This window comes from Equus asinus, chromosome 14, assembly GCF_041296235.1.
Source record: "Equus asinus isolate D_3611 breed Donkey chromosome 14, EquAss-T2T_v2, whole genome shotgun sequence".
Lineage (NCBI taxonomy): Eukaryota > Metazoa > Chordata > Mammalia > Perissodactyla > Equidae > Equus > Equus asinus.
In genome coordinates, this window is record NC_091803.1 from 39710902 (window position 1) to 39737095 (window position 26194).

General features: G+C 47.0%; 1 protein-coding gene across 17 annotated transcripts in view; it reads right to left on the reverse strand.

Annotated features, from left to right (window-relative positions):
- Positions 1–26194, reverse strand: part of SNX29 (sorting nexin 29) — a 577711-nt gene that overhangs the window by 323809 nt on the left and 227708 nt on the right. For all 17 annotated transcript variants that reach the window (XM_070484912.1, XM_070484908.1, XM_070484911.1 and 14 more), the window contains one exon: positions 4594–4700. In XM_070484912.1, coding sequence (XP_070341013.1) covers positions 4594–4700 — 107 coding nt within the window. Of the gene's footprint in view, positions 1–4593; positions 4701–26194 lie in introns of those variants that run through there.

A 26194-nucleotide genomic window follows, 5' to 3' on the forward strand; every position in this document is an offset into this window, starting at 1 on the left:
CCCTCCTTCCTGATGGTCATAATGGATGCGTGTGCCTCACCTTTAGACCGCGAGCTCCCTGGAGACGGGCACTGTGCCTTCTTCATCTGTGTATCCTACGACCAGCCGTGCTTACACAGACACTATCCACAGATGAAATATCAATGACTTCACAACAAAAAAAGAAGGAAATCTCAGTCTGGGGAAGTAAATGCCATTTGAGAAACATCTTGGCTTCAACCTCAGATCTTTCGTGGCTATAGGCTCTTAGAATGCTCAACTCTACTGCTCCTGGGGTAGGGGAAGCCACTGGAGGTGGAGAAAGGAAGCTGAAGCCTGGACACTTAGAAGGTACTCAACAAATATGCGCTCCATGAGTTGGGACCATTCATCTGTCTGTGACTCAATGTCCTCTCCAGACTCTCCAAGCTAAAAGTCCCCCTGAAACTGAGTGTCAGAAAAAAGTCTGCCTCCTCTCAAGAACCCATGTTTCCTCTTATTAGATATCTAACCGTTTCCACTAGGATGCTCTGAGCTATACGGTCCCTTGTAGAATGCACCTCAGTCTGGGGTTCCAGAGTTACATCTGTCACTCTTTAAGCATTACACTGTACAGCTGAACCCACTCAGCAGACCATCATTCCATTCAGCACCCATGGAGCTCCCGCTGTATGCTGGAGCCATGTTAGGCAGCGAGTACACAATTAAAAGGATACGGTCCACAATTCCCTCCAAGCCTGGCGTTCTGCTACAAGTCGCCTCGGAAGCAAGGAATTCCAAGCACAGATGGGACCGGCTCGCTCCCTTCTTCCGCAGTCACTAAGGGGTGGGAGGGCCCCTTCAAACAGCTGCCCTTGCTCCCACTCTGCTGCCTCCTGCTGGCTCCCTCCTAGCCTCCTCTCATTCCTTCTCTCAAACACGACTAGGAACTGGCTCTTCTCTTCTGTCAAGTTCACCCTTTTGTTTCCACAACGAGCTCAGCCTTCCAGAACACAGCAGAAGGATCACGGGTTTGGGCTCCGGGTGATTTGAACCCAGCCCTGCTTCTTACCAGCTGAGAAATCTCGGGCAAGTTACTCAACTTCTTCAAACTCCATCTGTGAACAGCAGCCTCCTCAAGGAACTCTGCTGACGATTACATGAGTTCATCTACGCAAATGCCTTTAGCCAAGTGCCTGAAAATAAAAGTCTGCACCTGACAGCCAGCTGCCAGCATGATCATGGCCGTTACATAATTCCTGTTTTTCTATTAGTGTTTCTTCCCTGCCAGATTAACCTACACCTGCCAGCATTCTCCTTTCCTTCTTGCTTTCAAAAGTTAACCATCTTAGTGTGCAAGAGCAGTCTTTCTACGTCCAGTCCCTGGTCCCTGACCTACAGTGCTGACTTCGGGCTCTGAGCGGTCCATGAGGCCAGATCCCAGGTCCCGGAGCACGGAGGTGTAGAGGGCAGTGTGTGCGTGCGGGTGGGTGAGGTGGTTTTAATGCTTTGAGAGACACCTTGAGAAAGAATGCTCAGGAACTCCTTTCTCATTGGGATGAGTCACAAAGGAGTAATTCAACTGTTGGGGTACTTCAAATAGTTATATTCTTTCAAATGAAATGTTTCTTCTTCCTTTGACCTTCTGAAACAGAAAGAGAAGAGCATCAACTTTTCCCCCACATTCTTTTATTACTCCACTCCCACACGTGTTTACAGCTCTTTCTTGGTAAAGCCAACCCATTGATAAAATCACAGAGGAGCATCACAAAGACTATTGGAAAGGCTTGATTAATGCCAACATGAAGGGTTCAGCAGAAGTCTTGGTGTAATGAAATGCTAACGCTATTCACAGATGAAAGATCACTGACAGAAGCTCACTTGGCAACCAAAAGAAGAAGGAAAATCAATCTGGGGTAGTGAATGCCATTGGAGGACCGTCCCAGCTTCAATCCCACATCTCTCTCAGCTCACGACTACAGCCATCAACTCCACTGCTCCCGGAGTAAGGGAATCACAGAAGGATGAGACAGGAGGCTTAAGGCTGGAAGAGAAATCTTTACACCCCGACCACCGCTCCCTCTGATGGGCCAGGTCAACACTTAACTCTCTCGCAGCTAACAAGAGCAATGAGACAAGTGGACCCGACAATCACTCCACATCACACAATCTTCCCGGCACACACGGCTGGGGTCAGCGCAGTGAGATGGTGAGACTCTCTCACAGCCAAAGCGGGTGGTGACACAGCCACAACATGGCCTCCAAGATGCCGTCTGGCTTGCCAACCTCTCCAGCCACAGTGCCACCTCTCTCCCCTCATCCGCTCTGTTCCAGACCCATGGGTCTCCTTTCTGGTCCTCCAAACTGCCAACTCTCCCCTGTGCAGGCCCTTTGTTCTTGCTCTTCCCTATGCAGAAAGGAGGTGCCCAATAGTCACCAAATGAACCAACCAACCAAGCACCCAGCCCACAAATGAACTACGGTGCTTTGCTCGGTGGGTTAAGAAGCCGGTCGCTGCCTTCACGAGTCCCTCTGAGCTGGAGCTACTGAGAGCATGTCAGGCTTCCAGCTGGAGGAGCCTACATTGAGGTGGCTGCCCCCGGCCCCTTGCTCAGCATGCTCAAGGGAGTCCAGGCAGACGAGCCCCAGTTTCTCACCTGCGCAGGTCTGATGCAGTCCTTACAACCCAATGCCTCGCCCTGGTTCCCCTGAAGGAACAGAAGCTTCACCCACTTCCACTCTACTAAGAACCCTTTTATCCACCTGGCTCATCAGCCTTCATTTATTCAACAAACCGGAGACATCCCTGTCCTCAGAGAACTTAAAAATACTTGCGTTCAAGGGTTATTCAGCATTTACTGTTTGCCAATAAGCGGTAGCTGACGATACAGAGGTGAAAAGGACAGTCTCTGCCTTCCAGGGACTCGGGAGTCCCAGGGGAGACACACACACAGGTTGTCACAATTCTGAGGGTAAGAGGCCTGTTCGCTCTGTTCCCCTCTCCACCCAGGCTTTCTGGGAATGGACTGACAGCCCAGCACCCTGGCACTGCCATCAGCCAACTCTGATCTCATGACGCACAACCCCCCATGAGGCTCCAAGGATGGACACAGTTGTGGGGAGAGGCCCTTTGGGGACAGTCTCCCCAGTCCCTTCCATCCTGGATTTTAACCCTTCACTCACCAGCCTGTGTTGCCAAGACCCTGGCTTGCCCTCTCTTGAGCTCTCTGGAGTCAGAATTCAAGTTGTTTCTAAAGTCACCTCCCTTCTTTAGAGTTCAGTTAGAAACAGATGGAACAGACCACAGGGTTGTCAGCCTGAGCCAGGAATGAGCTCAGGGGTCCTCCTCAAAGGCCGTGCCTCTGAAACCCCCCTCTAGATCGGGCATGTCTCCATGGCAATGGTGGGTGTTTCTCTGACTCCAAAAGTAAAACTTACTCACTGTGGAAGATTTAGAACGTACTGAAAGTATAGTTGCATACTTATATGTATTTATGTATATAAACATCTGTGGCTTGTAATAAATACTACCACCATGTGACCACAACATATACACACACCCACGTATACTTTATATATTAGTTACCTAATCGAAAAATTAGCCTCCCAGCTTTACCATTGAGTATGGTGATAATTAACGGTTTCTGATAAAAAAGACTTTGTCCAAGAAGTACCTTTATTCTTAACTTATCAGGAATACCTTTATCAGATATCAATGATGAATGTCATCAAACTAACTTTTTTGTACCTATCAAGATCAATTTCTGGTTTTTCTCCTTTGATCTACTAATGAGCTGACTTGATGAATATCCTAACAATAAGCCATCCTTGAAAACCTAAATAAACCTACTTTTAGGCGGATTGTTCCTTTAACATGTGGCTGAAATTGATTAGGTAATATCTTTCTAAAATTTTTATACATCTGTGCACAAAGGAGACTAGTCTACGGTTTTGTTCTTTAGGCTCCCTTTGCCAGGTTTTTTTGTATCAGAGTAATGCACACTTGAACCAAGATAGAAAGATAGAGATACAGGTACAGATCTAGACGTAATGTTTTAAGGAGATACAAACAGCAAAGGGCTTTCTGTGCATATGTTGAAGGGTTTCCTGGAAATCAGCCTGAGACCATCCAGGCTTACGAGCATCTAGGGAAGCAGCTCTTTAATTAGTTTTACAAGCTGCTCCTGCACGTTTCTGGGTGCCCTTCAGGCAGTCGGCCTCATCTTCAATTAATGTGGATAATAAACATTACCCTAGAAAACAGTCCATCTCATTCGTATTTTCACATTTACCAGCACAAAGTTGTACATGATAGTCTCTCCTGTTTTCAATCTGCTCCAAATCCAAGGGTACATTTGCTTTCTCATTTTTAAGATTACGTATTTATGTGTTCTCTCTTATTTCCTTGCCATCGATGCCCAAAGTTCTAATTAAATGATATTTTTCAAGAACCAGCTCTTACTTTTCTTTATCAAGTGCAATGGTTTTCCCACTTTGTGTTTTGTTTGTTTGGGAGGGCAGAGCGTGTTTCATCGGCTGTTTTATTAACCTCTGTTTTAATAGGCTGGGCATGTTTCTGGAAAGTTCCGGAGTAGCCAACATCAGTAATAAACGCACAGACTCTGCCAGCCTTACCTCGATGAGCTTTCTTTCATAGGAGCTTGCTAGTTCCTCAGCGACTTCTCCCGGCTTCTGCTCAGTGACGGTAACTTCTCCATCAACATTCCAAAGATTCGGTACAACTTTAAGAAAAGAAAGACACTCCATAAATATTTTAACAGTAGTCAAAACTTATTCTCCCGGTAAAAAAAATATTTCTTCTTCTCCAAACAGCTTCTCTAGAGAGAAAGCTCTTTTAAAAGAATCACAATTACTAATTACTTCAACACTGCAACATTTTCACCCAAGTACAATAAAGTGAATGGTACGCTGTATTTAGAAATGGAAGAACTGCCATAGAGACAGATGCACATGAGTCTGGGGAATAATCTCGTCACTACTTTCTGTTCCAGGGGAAAACAGACAACACAGTGGCAAGACATAGAGCCTACACTCGCATCTTTTATATGTGTCAAACTTCTTTTTCTCCTACAAAAAGTTTTCCAGTGAGGTAGTGCCTGCCTACAGCCCAATGTGAAATGGCAGTGGGGCTCAGATTACAGGTAGAACCAGTAAGAATTGGCTTTTATAAACCATACTTAGACTGAAAGCAAGGCAGCCTCTGGAAAAACTCTAAAACCAATGCACAACAATGCAATGACATCTTAAAGAGCAATTGGCTCCAGGGTCAGCACAAGACTCGGCACAGCAGACATCAATAGGCACTGTTTCTACTTTTAGTTATATATCCATATATGCTCGCTTTGTAGAGAAGAGTAAATAAACAAAAACTGTTAATGAGCCAGAAAATTCCAAGAAAAGTAGAACGAAAGCAAGAAGGAACTCCTGCACCAGTGGTTAAGAATCCATATACGTATTAAGAATATGAATTAGCCCCAAGTCTGAAACAAGCATCAAATATGCAGATTCTGTTTCCTGTGTGTTTTGGAAGACACTTCAATCAACTGTGATGAGATGGTAATGAGGCTAAACAAGGAATGTGAGAGACAGGGGACAGGGTAAAAGGGAGTGACACTGAGGGAGAAAGTCAAAGTGGGGAAAGAATGAGCAAAACTGGGAGTCTCTGAGGGGCCAGCCTCATGGCGTGGGGGTTAAGTTCAGTACACTCTGCTTCAGTGGCCCGGGCTCAGGGATTTGGATCCCGGGCGTGGACTTACACCACTCATCAGCCACACTGTGGCGGCAACCCACATATAAAGTACAGGAAGACTGGCATGGATGTTAGCTCAGGGCTAATCTTCCTCAGCAACAAAAAAAAAAAGAGAGAGAGAGAGTCACTGAGCCTGAATGGACCCCATGGCTCCATCTTCAGCACGTCGCTACACCTCCTTCAGGCCACAACTGCTTAGAGCCTGCAAAGGCAGCAAGGCCCCTGAGTGACAATACAGAACTTGCTGGAATGAAACTCTAAATCGTTTCCATCCCAGTGGTGACTACAGTTCCAGCCACTACGATAGGGAGTGGTCCAATAACAATCTGTAACTTGAAATAGGGAATAGAAAAAATTTAAAGTACTTCCAGCTAAAGTTGACAGACTGAACACATTAATTTACAGTCACATCTTCTCAGAATCCGATTAAAATAACAATTTAAAGAAATTCTTTCTAAAGGCGTCACCCTTAAGGAAAAAGAGAAAATAAGACGACAAAATTTTCAAAGCTGAGAAGCAGGTAGATAAGTGGGAAGTAACTTGACAGACCTGAGAAAATTCCCTTCTTAGTGGCAAGTGGGCAACGCCCAAATACATGAAAATGGACCAACTCACCAAAGGCTGAAAAATCGCTAGTTTAGAGGTACTTCTGGAAGTGGAAGTGAACATGGGGCTAAAAGTCACAAGAAGGGTCAAAGTGGGTTTTAAGAAGCAATTAGCAGAAGACTAGGAGTTTATTCTCTGGAAAAGGTAAAACAGCAGGTCTGGACTGAGTTGAAGGTGGGGGCATCTTACTGAAAATGGAGAGGGAGAGAAATAACGCATGCTGAACTTTTGAGGTTCCTCCATTCTTCTTCCCTCCCCTCCCTGCCCATTCCCAGAACAGGAGGCAGCCAACAGAGGCCTCTGAGCAAGGGAACAGAAAGCATCTTCCTGGGAGTCTAACCAGCTGGAGAGAAAAGACCTGAAGAGACCGACCTGGGGGCTCTCCAGTGAAATGGCATAGCCAGGTCACCCCATCAAGAAACAATCATAGGATTTTTAACCAGCTTTTTAGTACCCCACTCCTACATCTGAGTAGATAGCCAGAAATCACCTTACACTTGTGACAAGCTCCTAAAATGAAAGATAGAAACCAGAATAAACAGACAGAAAAACAACTCAGGAAACAGACACAACTTAGGGAAAAGAATACTTCAAAAGCAAACCATCAGTAATATTCCCAGAGAGAGAGAAGATGGTGTCATTGAGAAACAAGAATTGGAAGATAGTTAAAAGGAAGAAACAAGAACACAGAGAGCAAAAGAGCACTTTTGGAAAGTAAAACTATAACAGCAGAAATGGAACACTAGATATAAAGAATAGAAGGTAAGAAAATTTCCAGAAAATAGAGCCAAAGGATAACAAAATGGAAAACAGAAATAATATGGACAGTTACCAAATGAGAAGAGCTCAGGAAAGGAAAAAAAAGGATAATACAGAGGGGAAGAAATCAAAGATATAATTCAAGAAATGTCCCAGAATCAACAGACATGAGTATTAAGATAGAAGAGCTCAGTGAACACCGGGCACAATGGATGGGACGAAAGTCATGCTCACGTCCCTCACAGTGAAATGTTAGAACATGGGGGACAAAGAGAAGAAGGCACAAACTTCCACAGTGGAAGCAGAACTTTGATAAAGGATAGAAAATTAGTAACGGCATAGGATTTCTAAACAGTAACACCGTAAGCTAGAAAACAATGAAGTGATACCATCAACATCCTGAGGGGAATTATTTCCAACCTAGAATTATATAGCAAACCAAACCATGTGAGAAGTAGGTAAAGACGTTTTCAGACATGCAACCTCTCAAAAGTTTTACCTCCCATCAAAGAAAGAAATCTAGGAAGAGGAAAACAGAGATTCCAGGAAACAGGGGATCCAACACAAAAGTAAGTAAGAAAATTACTCATAATAACCAAAAAGTGAAAGAAACCCACGTGACCATCACAGATGAACGAATAAACAAAATGTGGTGTGTCCATACAATGGGATATTATTCAGCCATGAAAAGGAATGAAGTATTGAGACACACTCCAACATGGATGAACCTTGAAAACATCATGCTAAGTGAAACAAGCCAGATACAAAAGGCCCCATATTGCCTGATTCCCTGAAATGTCCAGAATACATACCGGCTTTCAGCGGGTAGGAGGTAGGAGGTAGGAGGAAGGAGGGGTGGGGAGTGAATGCAAATGGGTACAAGGTTTCTTTTTGGCGGCAATAAAAATGTCCTGTAATTAGATAGCAGTGATGGTTGCACAACTTTGTGAATGTGCCAAAACCACGGAATTGTGCACTATAATAGGGTGAATTGTACGGTATATGAATTATGTCTCAGTAAAGGAGGAGGAAGAGGGGAAGGAGTGACCTGGAAGGTGGAGGCCCCCCCAGCAGGCAGGCTTCTTCTCATACAGCAGCTCAGAGGACTCCAGGAGAGACTGTCTCAGGATGACACCGACAGCTAAAGCGTTTGAGCCTATTGACGAGATTTACATCACTGAGGGAGCATCTGGAGTTGAATTAGAATAAGTATACAGAAGACCAACACATTTTTTTAAAAAAAGATAAGTATTAACTCAAAAGAAATAAAAAAGTTGTGCAAAAATAATGATCATGTACTTCGAGGTTCAACTGCAGACAGCATTTTCAGAGTCATAATAACGTAATCTTGAACCACCGACCAAACCAAACTGACAATATGCTGTGCTAGATTATATGACAGATGGAGGGGTGTGTGTTTGCGCTTCATGGGGGTTGAGGGATCAAAGACAGCTGCTCTTCATCTTCCACGGTGAGAAATCAATAAATAACACCTACAACTGAGAAACCAACAAGTGGCAATAGACACATGTTACACAGAGGTACCAAGGTAACTATGAAAAGAGTCGGTTAAAAAGTCTGAAGCACGTGCTTGTGGGGAGTAGGCAATGGGGGAGAGTGGTGGCTAGAATCATCAGGTCTTTTATTTATAATAAGGTTATCTGCAAAATTTTCATTTAAAAAAAAAACATTTGATTTTAAAAAACGAAACAGAACTTGAGAGGAGGCTGCACTTAGAAACGAGACTTCGATAAGATAGTAGCCCCCATTAGAGCAGGGCAGGCGCCCCATCATGACGTAGGATGTAGCTGGTTGGTGAAGCCGGGTGCGGGTACACATCTCAGGTGTAACAGACAGGTAACCCACGTTCGCACTCTGTGCTTTCCCACACGACCTTCTGGTCTCTGCCTGACGTAAGCTGCTTCCCTCCACAGAGAGATCCCGCTGATCGGGAAGACATCCAACCTGCTTGATGTCTGCACATCCCATTAGAAATCAAGGGCTGGCCTTCTGTCCTCAGGCACCAGGCCCTCTGTAGGTATACTTAAGAGGAATCAGCAATCTTCTGCGCCGGGGGAAGCAGATGCATAAATAAGCTTTTCAACCTTCAAGACTGGGGAGACAGACCTTGGACAGTCATTTATTTATAGAAAGTCTCTTAGAAACTAGCCAGTCAACCTTCCCCTGGAACTATCTGACCTCCTGCTGCCCTGGTTCAGCTCCTGCAGCTTTAACAAGCATGCCAGAAACTTCGATCTCATGTATTAAATAATATAATAAACAACTAATCACAACTATATCATACTTACCTCGTTAGCAGGCAGCATCTAAGATGGCCCGCAGTGATCCCTCCCTCCCGGTACTCACATTCTTATATAATGGCCACCCCTTGAGTGTGGGCTAGACTTACTGACTCACCTCTAACGAACAGAGTATGGCATTCTGTCACTTCCGCGATTACGTTATAAAAACACTGGCTTCTGTCTTGGGTGCCCTCTCTCACTCACTCTGAGGAAATCCAGCTGCCATCTTGTAAGCGGCCTTATGGAGAGACCCAGGAGACAAGGAAATGATATATCCAGTCAACAGGCAGTAAGGACCTGGGGTCTGCCACCAGCCACGCGAGTGGACGCGGATCCTCCCATAGTCAAGCCTTGAGAGGACAGCTGCAGCCGCATAAGAGACCCGAGCCAGAGCAATGGCTAAGCCACGCCTGGATTCCTATCCTACACAAACTGAAGGAAGTAAATGCTTACTATTTTAAGCTGCTGAGTTTGGAGGTAATTTGTTACACAGCAATAGACAACCAATACAGCACCTTCAATCATTCAACAGGTACTTGTGCAGAGACTACTCTGAGTAAGACTCTGAGTTAGACCCTGGAGTTATGGGGATAGTGATATGGCTCCACCTGGATGACATTTATAATAAGGGAAACTAAGACATGAATTTGGCCACTATATCTCTATAGCTCAGGGATTAATATTAGAAAAGTGAAGGGAGCCATTTAATTGATCAGACTCTTTCCTCCTCTCTACTGGCAAGGTGAATATGTGGCAAGGCACAGGAAGTCAGTCATCCCATTAGATTAAGTTTATACAAGCACATATGATTTGTTCATTTTCAAGTCAAGAAGATTTCACCTGCCTTGGGAGCAAGAGAACATTTGGGTTTTCAAGGAAGGCAGCACAATAAAAGCCTGAGTAACATCAAGTCAATTGAGAGCCAAAAATAACAAGTTACACCCCGACTCCATACTCTCTGCACATGCCCCAATGAACAAATCAACTTGGAGATGATCAATTGTGATGGAATTCTGAAAGTCAAATATAAATAAATACTAACACTCACGATTGATCAAACCAAAAGTTTGTTTTAAGGTACATATTTCCTGAGACTGATCTATTAGTTTTGGCATGGAAATAAAGACCTCTTTTTTTTTCTTTTTTTGGAGGAAGATTGGCCCTGAGCTAACATCTGCTGCCAATCCTTCTCTCTTTGCCGAGGAAGACTGGCCCTGAGCTAACATCGTGCCCATCTTCCTCTATTTTATATGTGGGATGCCTGCCACAGCATGGTTTGGTAAGCACCTGGGATCCCAACCAGCGAACCCCAGGTCACCAAAGTGGAATATGTGAGCTTAACTGCTGCGCCACTGGGCTGGCCCCTAAAGACAATTTAATAGCCCAGGAAAAAAGCATACTTCTCCATTGTTGTCAATAGCTCACTCTGAATTCAAGAACACAAGGCTTGAAAACATTGGTTAGCACTGCAATCTTAAACCTAAAATTTCATTATTAACCATTTCAATCCACATTCTGAGTTGCTTTGACCGTGTTCAGAACTTTACCTTCTGCCCTGCTCAAGGACTGCAAGAAGAGGGCAGCTGCTGGTACCCAACAAGACAGAAAGAAACGTTCATCTACATGGTTAGATAAGTCTCTTCTCCAAAATTAAAATAAGCTGCACTGAAAAGCCAAAACATAAAGACAAGTCCAAAAGCACAAAAGAAGGAAGAGCTGTATTTAATGTGCTAACAAAATTTGAGAGCTGCATCCGTATACATGGGGTTCTCATAAAAATAAAATAATAATTTTGCTTCATCTTATGTAGCACTTTGCAGTTTACAAAGCATCTTCAAGCACATCATCTCACGGGAGCCCCCATCCAGAGCTCAGTCCAGCCACGTTAAGTTCATGCTGAAGGCGAAGATGTCTACATCCTTTGTCTAGCACAGGATGCCCCCTTAACCCATTCACCCTAGTTTATACCTGCATTATTCGTAGCAAAACCCACTCTGTTTACTTGCAGCAATTTTCCTTGTATTCTCACAATGGCATAACTACAGAAATTCAAATTCAACTCCAAATGGAAAAATTTGGCAAAAACAATAAGCCTTCTCTTTTTAAATCCAAATAGACACTGAAACGTGTTTGGTAGAAGCATGAAGATATTTGCTTTCAATCAGAATGATCTTTCATGTTCCAGGAAATCTGTGGGTTAGTCAGCGCCATTAGCAGGTCATTTAAACTCAGAGAACACGACAGTTTTCCACCTCCTTGCAGCCTGCCATTCCTTTCGGAGGTGTCTGTGATAAATCATCTAAAACAAGCAGACAATATGCAGGTCTCGCCAGCAGGCACCAGAGAACACATGGGGTTCTGCCTAAATTATTTTAAGCAAAACTTCAAATACCTTGGAGAGCAGCATGGCAAACAGTATGATAAGGTTACTGTGTTGCTTTGAATTTGAACAAGCTTAGCATGACCCCAGATGCAAACAATGTGAGATGCTGGCGGCGGAAGAGGATAAAGAACCATTTTAAATTCAGAGATGACTCCCTTGAACATTCTAATGGGCAAAAGGAGGTGTGCCAGGTCCTGGAACAGCAGGCCAGGTTTGGTGTGATGGGAAATCTGGGACACTTTAAGGTTCTGAAGGAGAAAGGTTCCTCCTGGGCTAGGTGACAAAGATCCCTGCAAGACAGCAGGTACTGACAGTTGTTCCAGCAAAGGAAGTGGTCTTTGTAATAACAGCATCCACTGTTTGCCAAGTGCTCGCTGTGGCAAGGGGAGAGCATGGGGAACAGGACACTGAGAGCTCTGCAATCAGAAAGATACCAGGTGCCAAAGTCTAGCCCCACCACTCACCAGTGAGTGACCCCGGGGCAAGTGTTTCATTTATTCATTCAACAACTAGCTACTGAAGATTCATTACATACCAGGCTAGAGATACAAGGACGTATTAAGGGGAAAAAAGGTGAATGCCAATATGAAGCTTACACTCAAGCAGGGGGATGGAGAAAATAAAGAAGTGACTATTTAATATGTTAGGCTGTGGGAAGTGCTAAGGGAGGGTTAGAGCATGAGAAAATGATGGTAGAAGAGTCCTAATTAAATACAGTGGGAGGAAGGGCCTCACTAGGGAGACATCATCTGAGCAGAGATTAGAACAAAGTGGGGGAGGGAGCCACGCAAGCCCTGGGGGACAGCATTCCTGGGAACAGCAAGTGCAAAGGCCCTGATGTAGGCATAGGCCTAACGTGTTTCAGGAACGGCAAGGAAGCCAGTGTGGCTAAAGAATAATGGATGAGGGAGAGATCAACAGGAAATGAGACCACAGAGGAGATGTCAGGGGTTTGCAGGCTACAGTATTTTATTCTGAGCAAAATGAGAAGCCCCTGGAAGATTCTAAACAAAAGGTGGGGTGATCAAGCTTTTTTTTTTTTTTTTGGAGGAAGATTAGCCCTGAGCTAACATCTGCTGCCAATCCTTCTCTTTTTACTGAGGAAGACTGGCCCTGAGCTCACATCCGTGCCCATCTTCCTCTACTTTATATGTGGGATGCCTGCCACAGCATGGGTTGCCGAGCAGTGCCATGTCCGCACCCGGGATTTGAACCGGCGAACCCCAGGCCACCAAAGTGGAACGTGTGCACTTAACCGCTGTGCCACCAGGCCAGCCCTGATCAGGCTTATTTTTCTAAAGCTCATTCTGCCAGCTATATGAAGGGGTAAGTAAGGAGGCTCGGAGGGTAGGTGTAGCAGCCAGGGAGGTGACCTGCTCAGGCCTCCCTTCAAGGAAGAACGGGCCATTCTCTGCAAAGAGTGCAGTTAGCTGACAACCTCCAGCTCCAGCACTTTCCAAATGTGCTGCTCCTCCTGGGCAGCCCTAGCCAACGGCCGAGCACAGAGAGGGGTTTCTGCCCAATGCAGGAATCTTTACACCGAGCTCCCCGCTGGGTTGGGTGGGCAACACTTTGCCAGATCTGCATCCAGGTCTGAGGCTCTCGCTCCCCAATGCTGCTTGCCCCTGCCCTTCACAGGCCTCCCCCCCAGCACACCTCCTGCACTCCCAACTTGGAACTAGCATCTTCTCCCCAGAGAACCCAATGGACATAGCTAGTTCAGATGCTATGGCCATGGTCTAGGCAAGAGGTGATGATGCCAGCCTGGACCATGGTGACAACAATGAGTATGACAAGGAGCAGAAGACGACAAGGAAAAAAGGTCAGTAAGACTTGCTGATAGATTTCATGTGGCGTTTGGATAAAAAGAGAAGTCAAGCTAACACTAAGATTTTTGGCCTGAGGAACCTGGAAGAATGGAGCTGTCACTTCACTGAGCAGGGGAAGACTGGGGAAGGAGCGGGTGCTGGGGCAAGAGGTGAGTGACCACCAGGAGATCGGGGTTCAGACAAGTCAAGTCTGAGACAACCATTAGCCATCTGAGAAAAAATATCACAAACGCAGCAGCACGCGAGTCTGGAGTTTAGGGGAGGGATGAAGGCTGCAGATATAAAATTAGGAGTCAATAGCATAAAGATGATAAAAACCAAAGGACTAGGAGAGAACATTCGAACTTTGAAAGCTCAGTTTCCTCTTGATGTAAAATAGGCACAACGGCGGCCCCAACCCCAAAGAGCCACAGGTGAAACACCACGATGCAGGCCAGGCACTCGGCCCGGTGCGGCCAGGAGGACACAGGCTGTTACTGCCGGGGTCAGCGTTTAGCTGTGGTTCTTACTTGCCGGGCACACGATGAAGCACTTTATTATTTCCTGTTCTCACAATAAACGTGCAAGGCAGATATTATTAACCCCAGGAAAATGAGTTTCCGAGGGGTTGAGCGATTTGCCCAAGGTCAGACAGCTATCAAATGACAGAATCAGGAATTAAACCCAGGCCCGGTTCCTTCCCCCACAAGGTGCTGCCTGTCCCAGCCCAGCCAGCCGAGCACTGAGATGCGCCCCCTCCCTCGCTCAGGCCTTTGTCCAGCAGACATTCAGGAGGCCCAAAGCTAAGGAGAACTGGGGAAAGAGGGAAGCGGTGCGAATCTCTCCCGCCCCGGTGATGACACAGACGGAGGAAACCACCACTGCCCCCAGCCCCGACATGGCTCCAGCCTCACGAAACCAGGGGTCACCAGGCCAGCAAGTCTCGGCATCTCTCAGGAGAGTTTCTGTCAGGGCTGTCTGATTTAATACTCAACATGTTACAGCTTTTTAGGCATCGGGCCACAGACAAACTCTGACTGCTGCTCAGCTAATTTCGACCTTGGGAAAGGGAGTCCCCCAAAACTGAGTGGTCTTTATTCAACCTAGAGTTTCCCATGAGAAGCCAGGACGTAATACTTGAAGAAGGCAGCGTGAAACAGACAAGAGATCTTGGCATTGAAAAGGAATGGCTGCTCCCAACTGGTGTGGGAGAAGTTCCACCACCCGGCCACGGTTTCAGGCTCCACCCCATAACACCTCTAGGCAGCAATGAAGGGGCAAAGGAGCTCCTGTTTCCTGAGCCCCATTGGCACGGAGCTGCCTGGATGACTCACACCATCCACTTGTGGCTCCAAATACCATCGCTCCACATCTCCACTGCAGAGATGAGAAAGAGAGGTCTGGGTTCTTTTCAAACACTGTAATGACGGACCCAGCAATACAAAGGGCAGCCTGCCTGATTTCAAGGCCCCATGCTCTTCCCAACTCACCACACGGCTTCCCTACCATCCGGAGCCTTCTCCCCACATTGGGACCAGTTTCCACTTGCGACAGACTTCCCAGGCCACGTCCTACAACTCCAAAGGAAACCCACTTCCCTACATGAGTAAACATGCACGCTTGTGTTTTGGGCTGCCTACGCATGGATACATGATAAATTTAAAACTCTGCAGAAAGGTGAAAGCAAATTCTTCACAAACTTGACAGAAACCCAACCACCACCTCACAGATAGATGATTCCCTGGTGAAAAGCAGGGGGCTCACATGACAGCCAAGCTATGAAAATGTCACCCTAAGAGTGTCCTAGCGTTGATCTCCACACCAACGAAACCCATGCAGAGAGTACAGACTCATCTGCATCCCTCAAAACAGGACAGAAACCATGGGATTGAGGCGGATATTGTTTTTAATAACAGAGGAGGAATTGTATATGATCAGAATTGTGGGCGGTGACACAAGGTGTCCCTGGGTTCAAATCTTGGCTCTGTCATAACTAGAGAGTTCTTAGACATATTACTTCATTTCTCTAAGCCTCAGTTTCCTCATCTGTAAAATGGGATAACAATATCTCTTGTGAGGATTAAACAACCAAAGAATATGAACTACTTCATATTCTTACTCCAAGCATTAATGATTACCTTTTTTTTTTCAGACAAATGCAAAGTGAGAGCCTGCCTTCTTTTTCAAATCAAAAAGGCTCTTCACTGGACAGCCACATGTAAAAGAATGAAAATCAACCATTCTTTTTCACCATTTACTAAAACAAACTCAAAATGGATCAAAGACCTAAAGATTAGGCCTGAAACAATAAGTCTTCTAGAAGAGAATATCAGCAGTACACTCTTTGACATCAGCTTCAAAAGAATCTTTTCGGACACCATAACCCCTCACATAAGGGAAACAATAGAAAGAATAAACAAATGGGACTTCATCAGACTAAAGAGCTTCTTCAAGGCAAGGGAAAACAGGATTGAAACAAAAAAAACAGCCCACTAATTGGGAAAAAATATTTACAAGTTATTTATCCGACAAAGGGTTAATCTCCATAATATACAAAGAAATCACACAACTCAACAATAAAAAATCAAACAACCCAATTACAAAATGGACAGGGGACATGAACAGACATTTCTCCAAAGAAGATATACGGATGGCCAATAGACACATGAAAAGATGCTCATCATCACTAATCATCAGGGAAATGCAAATCAAAACTACACTAAGATATCACCTTACACCTGTTAGAATGGCAAAAATATCCAAAACCATGAGTGACAAATGTTGGAGAGGCTGTGGAGAAAAAGGAACCCTCATACACTGTTGATGGGAATGCAAACTGGTGCAGCCACTAAGGAAAACAGTATGGAGATTCCTCAAAAAGTTAAGAATAGAAATACCTTATGACCCAGCCATCCCACTACTGGGTATCTATCCTAAGAACCTGAAATCAGCAATTCCAAAAGTCCCATGCACCCCTACGTTCATCGCAGCATTATTTACAATAGCCAAGTCATGGAACAAACCTCAGTGCCCAGCAACTGATGAATGGATAAAGAAGATGTGGTATATGTATATACAATGGAATACTACTCAGCCATAAAAAAGGACAAAGTCGTCCCATTCACAACATCATGGACAGAGCTTGAGGGTATTATGTTGAGTGAAATAAGCCAGACAGAGAAAGACGAACTCTGTATGACTCCACTCATAGGTGGTAGTTAACATATGGACAAAGAGAACTGATCAGTGGTTGCCAGGGGAAAGGGGGGTGGGGGGAGGGCACTAGGGGTGAAGTGGTGTACCCACAACTTGACTAATAATGATGTACAACTGTAATTTCACAAGGTTGTTAACTACCATAATCTTAATTTAAAAAAAGCCTCTTCACTAGAAGTTTCCATCTCCTATACGTCTTTCCAGAGAAGTCTGCTCACCTGTTTAGAGGCCACATCTCTCCTCCAAGAGATCATCTAAATATGTAACACACGCACAGGGGCAGCTGGGAATGACTGCAGCATCAGACCAGAAGTGTCATCGCACCCTCTGCCAGCCACATTTTCACCTGCTCGGTGATGCAGCCTAGCAGAGACTCTGCTGGAAACTCGAAAGCTGTGTGTCCCCCTGGGTGAAAAGCAGTTTGACAGTGAAAACCGCTTCTTTTGCTGGAAGGAAACATGCAGCTAGGCATGCCAGACTGGGTGATTCTCGCCCTGAGCCAAGCGGTGCCAGCGTTTGCTGAACGGAATGCTGGGCCCAACCACACCCCCACAGGTCCACGAAGGGTCAGCTTGTCAGCAACGCGACGAGGTGACATGGACGGCTCCAAAATGTTATTTTTAAAACAACACTCCAAAACACAGATGCTTCTACAGAGCTGTGAGTCACCTGGTTCTGTTTTGGTGGGAGGGGGGACAGGAAGGGGCAGGGAGGAAGGACAACATCTAGGGGTGTCCCTGATTGTCTGAGCAAGGACAAGGGCATGCCCAAGCTGTCACCCTTGGTAACCTGGGGTGCAGAGAGCAGTAGATAAGCAGCAGTAGGTAACCATCATTTGGAACAACAAGTGTGTGCGTCCCTTTTGCAATTCATGCTGAAAGCAGCAAAGCTGTACACATCAGAGGCAGAAATTGCTCGTCTGTAATCCCTGGGCTACAGGAATCAAAACCTTCCTTGGGAAATCACTGCACTACCTGCCCTGAAGAAGAGACTCCTGGGATTTCAAAAGCCCCTGTGGAGGATTCCTCTGAACTGCCTCAAGCCCAGGACTCGGTGCCACACCACAGGCGGTTAGACATGGTGCAGTTAGAAAAGGAAACATGTCCACGGAATGAGAGGGACACGACAGCGCAAAAGGCCTAGGAGCTGGAGTCAGATGGACCAGCTTCAAATCCAAGCTCGGCCACTTTCTGCCAGGCGGTCAGATGCCCTCGCCCGGTCCCTGCTCAGTAAAGGAGAGGCCACCACACTGACCCTGGAGCGCAGCACTGGAGGGTTCCACAAGGACAGAGATGAGGCAACCAGCAGAGGCCTGGGGCTGAAAGCATCCTCCATACATGGTGATGGTGGTGGAAGTTGTTGGGGTAATTAACAAGACATCTGACTATGACCCTGACTGGCTACCTAGGCTCTGTCATGTTTCTCTGAACCCACAAAACATCCAGCACCAGACGGGGCACAGATGAGATTCTCCATACCTCCTGACTAGCAGACCGCCGCCTCTTGGAATCTAAATGTATCTACTTACTGTGAAAATCAGTCAACAAACATGTGCCACTCTTACTGGAATGCCATCTAAGTGATAAGCTTATTTTCTCAAATTATGAAAGACATATTCACTGCAGAAAAAAAATCTGTTTTTACATTTTTATGCCCCTATTGTATACACACCAGACTTCTGCAAATCAAGGAATAGAAACAGGGTATAAATCCCACCCCAGCCAACAAGTCATAGGATAATCCATCATATTTCTAGACAGCTCATAGTCTCTCCAGGGTGTGTGCACGCCCGCTCTCTCACTTGGCCCATACAGCTACTCAGGGATTGGGTGACTTTCCAAGAAGACAAGACACACAATAGTGATCGTTAATATTTACTGGATTCTTACTAAGTGCTCGGCACTATTGTAAGCACTTTACATGCACTGATACATTTCATCCTCCTTCCCATTCTGCAAGTGAGGGAGCCGCATCTCCGAGCCTAAACGCCATACTACACTGCTCTACGGGAGCTCCAATCCCTCCCTTCGACCAGATCCATGTGGCCTGACTCAGAGGAGAATCTTGACTCCAGAGGGAAAGCCTGCTTCAGACAGACTGGGTTGGCTATTCTCCGGGATGGTGGCTTTTTCCCACACGCAGTACCACATGCCAAAAAAAAAAAAAACCCACTAAGAGTCAGGAAACCTTGATATTATAGAAGTGACCACTTATTTTCTATGCCCCATTTAATTACAAATTCAAAAGTAACACATCAGTACAAGTTTGTTGTTAATAAAGTTAAACCCAAGAGAACTGAAAACATATGTCCATACAAAAACTTGTATTCAAATGTTCATAGCAGTATTATTCATAATAGCCAAAAAGTAGAAACAACTGAAATGTCTATTGATGAATGGATAAATGAAGTGTGGTATATCCATATAATGGAATATTATTTGGCCATGAAAAAGAATGAAGGAAATGCAAATCAAAACCACAATGAGATATCACCTTATACGCACTATGATGGCTATTATCAAAAAAGCAGAAGAGCCAGCCCTGATGTCCTAGTGGTTAAAGTTCGGTGCTCTCACCTGCTTTGGCACAGCTTAAATCTGATAGCTGACAAATGCTCCCCACCCCCGATTCCCACAGAGTATTCTGGGACCTTTGACAGCCACCTCACTTCCATGGGCCTCAGCATCCTCATTGATGAAACCAAGCAGAAGACATTTCAGTTCTAACATTCATTTTGTAAACCACAAGATCCAGAGGAAGCATGACAAAGAGTCAGGCAGAGCTAGAATCCACGTGCAAACCCGAGCTCACAGCACAGCCACTGCACCCAGGCGGCCTGGCGGAGAAAGCCCAACCGAGCAAGCGAAGGGGAAAGACCCCAGAAGGCTGCAACAAGCCCTCAAGCAGCCGGCCTGGCAAGCTGAGGGGCAGGGACACACATCCTGGACGTGAGGGACACAGGAGGGCTGGGCAGAGCGATTTGTCCAGCCCACAGGCACCACCAGCAAATCTCTCAAAGAGTGTGCAAGGACGCTCACAAACCTGAAGCCTGAAGTACAAAGCCAGTCAACGAAAGCCAGCCACACACAAGATTAAGGAAGAGGATTCTTCAAGAGGAGGGGTTAAAGAAAAAGCTCACACCATTAACGCTGAAAATTCGAAATCTGTCGCTGCTCCAGGAGCCCACAGGAAAGCAGAGTCAAGGCTGAAACAGGGATGCCAAGAACACAGGCAGCAAGCGAAAAATCCTCATCTCTGAAACTCAAGGTCACGGCGAAGGCTAACATTTCAAGCGGGCAAAAAAGATTCGTTTAGAAAAGAGATCACACTGAAAGCTCACATCCCTTATGAATTCTAAAGAATGCCACAGGGTCAGGTCACAATGGAAAGAAGAAAGAGGTCACAGAGGCACAGGAGAAGCTTCACGTGGCAGCTGCCTCCTAAGGGGACAGAGAGAAGAACAAGGAAAAGGGATGGTCTCCAGGAGGAACAGAGGCCCCCGCAGCGGGCGCAGGGGAGAAGACTGCTGGCATGGGGACAGAGGGCAGGGGCTGGAGGACGAGGCAGGGACCCTGGCAGGGAGTGCACTAGATTGGGGGGGCTCTAAGGCTGGACTGCAGGCTGCCCTCATCAGAGTCACTTGGAGAGGGACAGGACGGGAGTGGGAAGCGTTGAAAGGCAGGTTCCCGGACCCTGGGTCCCAGACCTTCATTCAGTGGGTCTGAGGGGAGTGCCAGGAATCTGCATCTTAATAAAAACTCGAGGTAATTTCACTGCACACCCTAAGTTTGAGAACCAGTGCATTGAGCAATGACAAAATGTCCTACAGACAAAGACACTAGGAAATAGGAGGACAACCACATCCAACAGCTCTTCTCCAGGAGCTACCTGCAATCCTCCAGGCTGGCCCCATCCTGCTTCTCGGACTCCAGGAGCCTTGCCAGATATGGCACCCTCCACCACAGCTCTTATCAAGGCTGCTGGGGGGACGAAGGCAGAGACATCCTGTGGCACTCCCCACCCCCAGCACCATTAGGGCTTGTTCAAGCTGAAAGAGGGCACACAGAGCTCCACGTCAGCCAGTGACCCCACCAACCCACTGAGCCCACGCGGCCTCCTCGCAAAGAAGGGGCAGAAGGACCTGGTGGCCCAGCCATGACAACTCCGTATTCTGAACGACTCCCCCAGACACCTGGAAGCTGACTGCACTTCCTTCCCACATGAGAAAGAGACCTTGACATATTTAGAACAACATGATAATAGATGACAAACCAGAGGCTATTTCAAAAAGCCCACAGAGACGTTCTGCAGCCCTGACAACTTCCCAGAAGATCTCAATTATATCTAAGAACCCTAAGCAAGGAAGATCTGGAGGAAACAGGACAGAAGAGAGAGGAGGAGGAACCTGGGGAAGGAATGGAACGTTCCGAGCCGGAGGGCTGAATCCATCGCTCTGCCTCGTGGCTGATGGGATGTCTCTTGTCAGCTTACAAAGTCCCTTGACTATTACAGTCAGATCATGACAGGAGACAGAAGTCCTCCTCCTACCGAGATTCAAGGAAATTTCCCAAGGGAAGCTGGAAGTCCTCTAGGGTGTCTGACTGCGTATTAGATCAAAACCACCACTGTCTTCACACTGGGCATCTCCAACCCAGGAGATGTGGATGTGTGAACTAACTCCCAAACCTTTACAAGTCCCACACAACACAGGCAGATGAAAAGCATTTCTTCCTCTCAGCTAATAAAATGGGAAGGCAGAGACATAGTGAAACAGGAAACACATACAGGTCTTCCTGACACCGAGCTCCTAAATTCCTCGGAACTGCCTGAGTGAGAGAAGCGTCTTTGGATCTCGTGAGGTGACTCTTGGTGGCTCCTAGATAGGGGGTGGTCACCAGAAAGACCAAGCGGTGATCAGAAGCTTAGAACTGCCAACCCCACTCCCAACCTCGGTGGAGGGGAGAGGGGCTGGAGATTAAGTTAATGATCCATCACGCCTACGTGATGAAGCCCCCATAGAAATCCCTAAACCACGGGGTTTGGAGGGCTTCTGGTTTGGTGAACACATCCCTGTGCCAAGAGGGTGGTGCACCTCAACTCCATGGGGACAGAACTCTGTACTCGGGACCCTTCCAGACCTTAGCCTATATACTTCTTGATTGGGCTGTTCATCTCCTTCTTTTGTAATGTTCTTTATAATAAACTGGTAAACATAAGTAAATGCTTCCCTGAGTTCTGTGAGCCATTCTAGCAAATGATGGAATCTGAGGAGGGGTTGTGGCCACTCTCTGATTTATAACCAGTTCGTCAGAAGTACAGTGGTAACCAGGACTTGCGATTGGCATCTGAAATGGGGGCAGTCTTGTGACCTTAACCTATGGGGTCTGCACTAACTCCGGCTGTATCAGAATTGAACCGAACTGTAGGACACCAGGTTGGTGTCTGGAAAGCTGAAGATTTGGTTGGTGTGGGGGGGAAAAAACCCACAAATTTGGTGTCAGAAGTGTGGCGAGCAGAGTAAAAGAAAGTGTTTTTTCTTTAGAAATACAATTCATTCTCCAAAAAAGAATTCTGATGCGGCAGTCTTGCTTTTTCACCCAGTAAATAAACAGTGAGTGGCTGCTTCGGGTCAGATGCTCTGGATCCCACGGGGAGCAGAACATGCTAGGCTGCTGCCTTCTGAGCACTTACATCTGGTCTGTGGCAAATGAGCAAATAAATAAAGGGGATAATTTCTGATGGTAACAAGTGCTCTGCACAATAGAAACCAGAAGAAAGGCCTTGGGGGGGCTCCTTATACAAGGGGGATCAGGCCCCTCCGAAAAGACAAGAAGATCAGACAGGGGAGAATGGTGAACGCTGTGAGAGGGAATCGAGGGGCCTTCCTCAAGGAACAGGAAGAAAGCAGTGTAGTTGAAGCCTAATAAACAAGGAGATGGCAAGGCAGGCGGCAGCTGGATCACACAGGGCCTTGCAGGCCGCGGGGAGACTCGTCCATCTTCTTCTCATGAACAGGCAAAGCCAATGGAGGTTTTTTGGCAGGAAGTCGTGGGATGTGGATTGCTTGCTTATTTTTACATCACTCTGGTTGCTGTGTGGTGTGGACTGCAGAGGAGCAGGACCGAAAGAGGAGACCAGCTGGGAGCTAGCACGGCATTCCAGGCAGGAGGCGGTGGAGGCCTGACCCAGGCTCGGAGCTGTGAGACGGCCAGAAATGGTCGGTGGTCTCTGAGATGCATTTGGGAGCTGACAGGACTTCCTGATGGACTGGAATGGGAACTGAAGTGTACAGAGAAACAAAGGATGACTTCCAGATTTCCGGTCTGAACAACCAGCTGGTGGCACTAACTGAGCTGGGTGTGGCAGGCAGGATGGCTCCTGAAACGACCTAGCCCCGGGAAGCTGTGAATATGTTACTGTACATAGAAAAAGGGACTTTAGCAGATGTGATGAGAGTTAGGGACCTTGAGACGGGGAGATTATCTTGGACTACCTGAGCGGGCCCAATCTAATTACAAGAGCCCTTAAAAGAAGAGAACTTTCCCTGGCTGCAAACAGGAGAGAGAGGTGGCAGAAGAGATGCAGCAGAAGAGAGGGTCAGATCTCAAGCAGGAGGAGTGGATGGGCCACTGCTGGTTCTGAGATGTAGGCGCCGTGTGCCAGGACTGGAGAGAGGCCTGTAGGAGACACGGGCAGCCCCCTACTGAGAGCCAGCACAGAAATGGGGACCTGAGTTCGACAACCACTCGGAACTGGGTTCCACAACAGCTGAATGAGCAAAGAAGTGGATTCTCCCCTCGAGCATCCAGGAAGGAGCACAATCCTGCCAGAACCTCGATCTTAGCCCAGGATCCACATCAGACTTCTGACCTCCAGAACTGTAAGAGGACAAATCTGTATTGCTTTAAACCACTAAGGTGCTGACCATTTGTTACTGCAGCAAGAGGAAACTAATACAACTGTGGAGACGAGGAGAGACCAAAGGTCAGGTGGGAAGAGAAAGTGCTCTGTTTCAGGTACCATAAACCCAATGGGAGCAGGCAAGAAGGTAGGCATTACGCACATCTGAAACTAAGTGGAAAGCCCAGTGGTTACACCTGCCTCTTCCATCACGATCCCCAGCAGATTTAAGTCTCACGTACTCAGGAACCCTGTCTATTTCCCCCAGTGTAAGTCAGACGATAGCGCAAGACCTGGCAGGTAGCGGGTGCTTCATAAACAACTGTTGAGTGAATGCTGATTGTCCGGTCTTTAAAAAAATCTCTCACTCCATGTCCCTGCTGTTCATTGCCACATTTCCTTGCTCTCATTTGCAGCCATCTTCCTTGAAAGAGCTGTCTACACTTGCTGCCCCCAGCATCCCTTCTCCTAATCTCTCTTCAACGCCCTCCAATCAGGCCTTCACCCCACCAGTCTACTGACCTGCTCTTGTCAGCGTCACCAATGGTTGCCACTAGACTATCCAAAGGTCAGCTATCCTCATCTTGTTCACTCCATCAGCAGCATTTGACACAGTTGCTCACTCTCTCCTCCTTCCAGCATGTTCTTCTCTTGGCTTCCCCCGTCCCCCACAGGCTCTCCTTCTCCATCTCCTTTGCTGTTACCTCCTCCTTCTTCCTACATCCTCTCAACGCAGGAGGCCCCAGGGCTCAGATCTGATCCATCTACACTCTCTCTCCCACTCACCGGGCTTTAAGTACCTTGGTATGTCCACACCTCCTGGGTCTGTATTTCCAGCCCTGGATACACATGTCTCCTTCCTGTCTCCTCTTAGATGTCATGATATCTCGAATTCAGCATGTCCACACCAGAACCTCCGATGGGCCCCCACAAAGCCTACGCTATCCAAAGCCAACCTCATCCCAGTTAACAGCAACCCCATCCTTCTAGCTCCTTGGGCCAAAGACCTTGCAGGCATCTTTTACTGATCTCACTCACACCTCACAACCCACGTTCCAGGACATTCTTTCAGCTCCAGCTTCAACATAAAGCCAGGGCCCGGCCGCTTCTCACCACTTTTACTGCCCCACCCCGGGTCTCGGCCATCATAGCCCCCTGGATTCCTGTGACAACCTCTAACTCTCCTCCCTGCCTCCGCCCCTGCCCCTAAACTCTAGTCTCTATGCACCAGCCAAAGCAAGCCTTGAAATCAAGTCAGGAGATAGCCCTTCTCTCTCAAAATCCCCCAGCGGCCTCCCCACTGCACACAGAAAAAACATCAGCCTCCTCACAGCGGCTCACAAGGCCCTGCAGGGTCTGACCCACCGGAAGCTTCTGTGATTTCACCTCCTCCTACTCTGCCCCTTGCTGCCTCCTTGATGTTCTTGGGACACGTCAGGCACACTCCCACTCTAGGCCATTGCCAGGCCACCCCCTCTGCCTGGAACATTCTCCCTTCCTCCAAATGCCACCTTCTCAATGAAGCTGGTCCTCACCCGTTTAAAGTCATAATCTCCCCACACCCCTGACCCCCCTTGGCCTGCTCTACTCGTACTTTTCTTCCATAGCAACTATCAGCTTCCAACATGCTATACATTATCTATGGTATTTGTGGATTATCATCAATCTCACCCTAAATAGAATATAACTCCACAAGGGCAAGAATACTTATCTGTTCTGTTCACTGCTGGCCCGGATGCCTAGAAGGGTGTCTGGCCCATCATAGACACCTAGTGAATATTTATGAAAATAAAAAACAAATGAACAAATAAACCAATGGGCTACTACATCAAGGTAAATGCCCCGTTACTCATGGGTTATGGCCCAGATGACTGTGTCCCGCCATCTTATCCCTCATCTCAAGATCTGCCTGGCACCTGGCAGGGGTTAGAGGATGTCTGATGAATGAGCCGAACAGTGACCATTCCTTTGGGATTGCCAGGCCCACAGAGATGACCTAGAGACCCAAACACTACCAGCTTTTCCATCTGAATCTGAAAATCCCTCAAACTCAACACACAAAGCTGCCCTACCCTGATTGCCAGGCTGGCTGTCCAGATCGTGAAAAAGATGGCTTGGGATGATGGAGTAAAATTTGTTAAGCTGGTGCTCGAGTGGATCTGATGAGCAATTAGACAGCTGGAAGAGGCAGCTGCTCCCTCACTGTGGGCACTGTGCCACTTGGAGAGGCAGCTGGTGGCCCAGCGAAGGCTCCACGTGGCTGGGCGCCCAGAGCCCCTCAGATGGCTGCTGCCTCTTCAAGGTGTGAGCCAGAGAAGTGGAGCTTTCCTGTGACGCCTGGGGACTGAGGCACAGCTGCGGCGCCAGGAGGAGGCAATTCTAAGGCAGATGAGGTGGAGGTGAGAAGCAAAAGGCACTGGAGGAGACAGGAAGTGAGCAGGGTTCAGAGAGAGTTAACCATCATGAATAACGGCCATATTATTACATTATT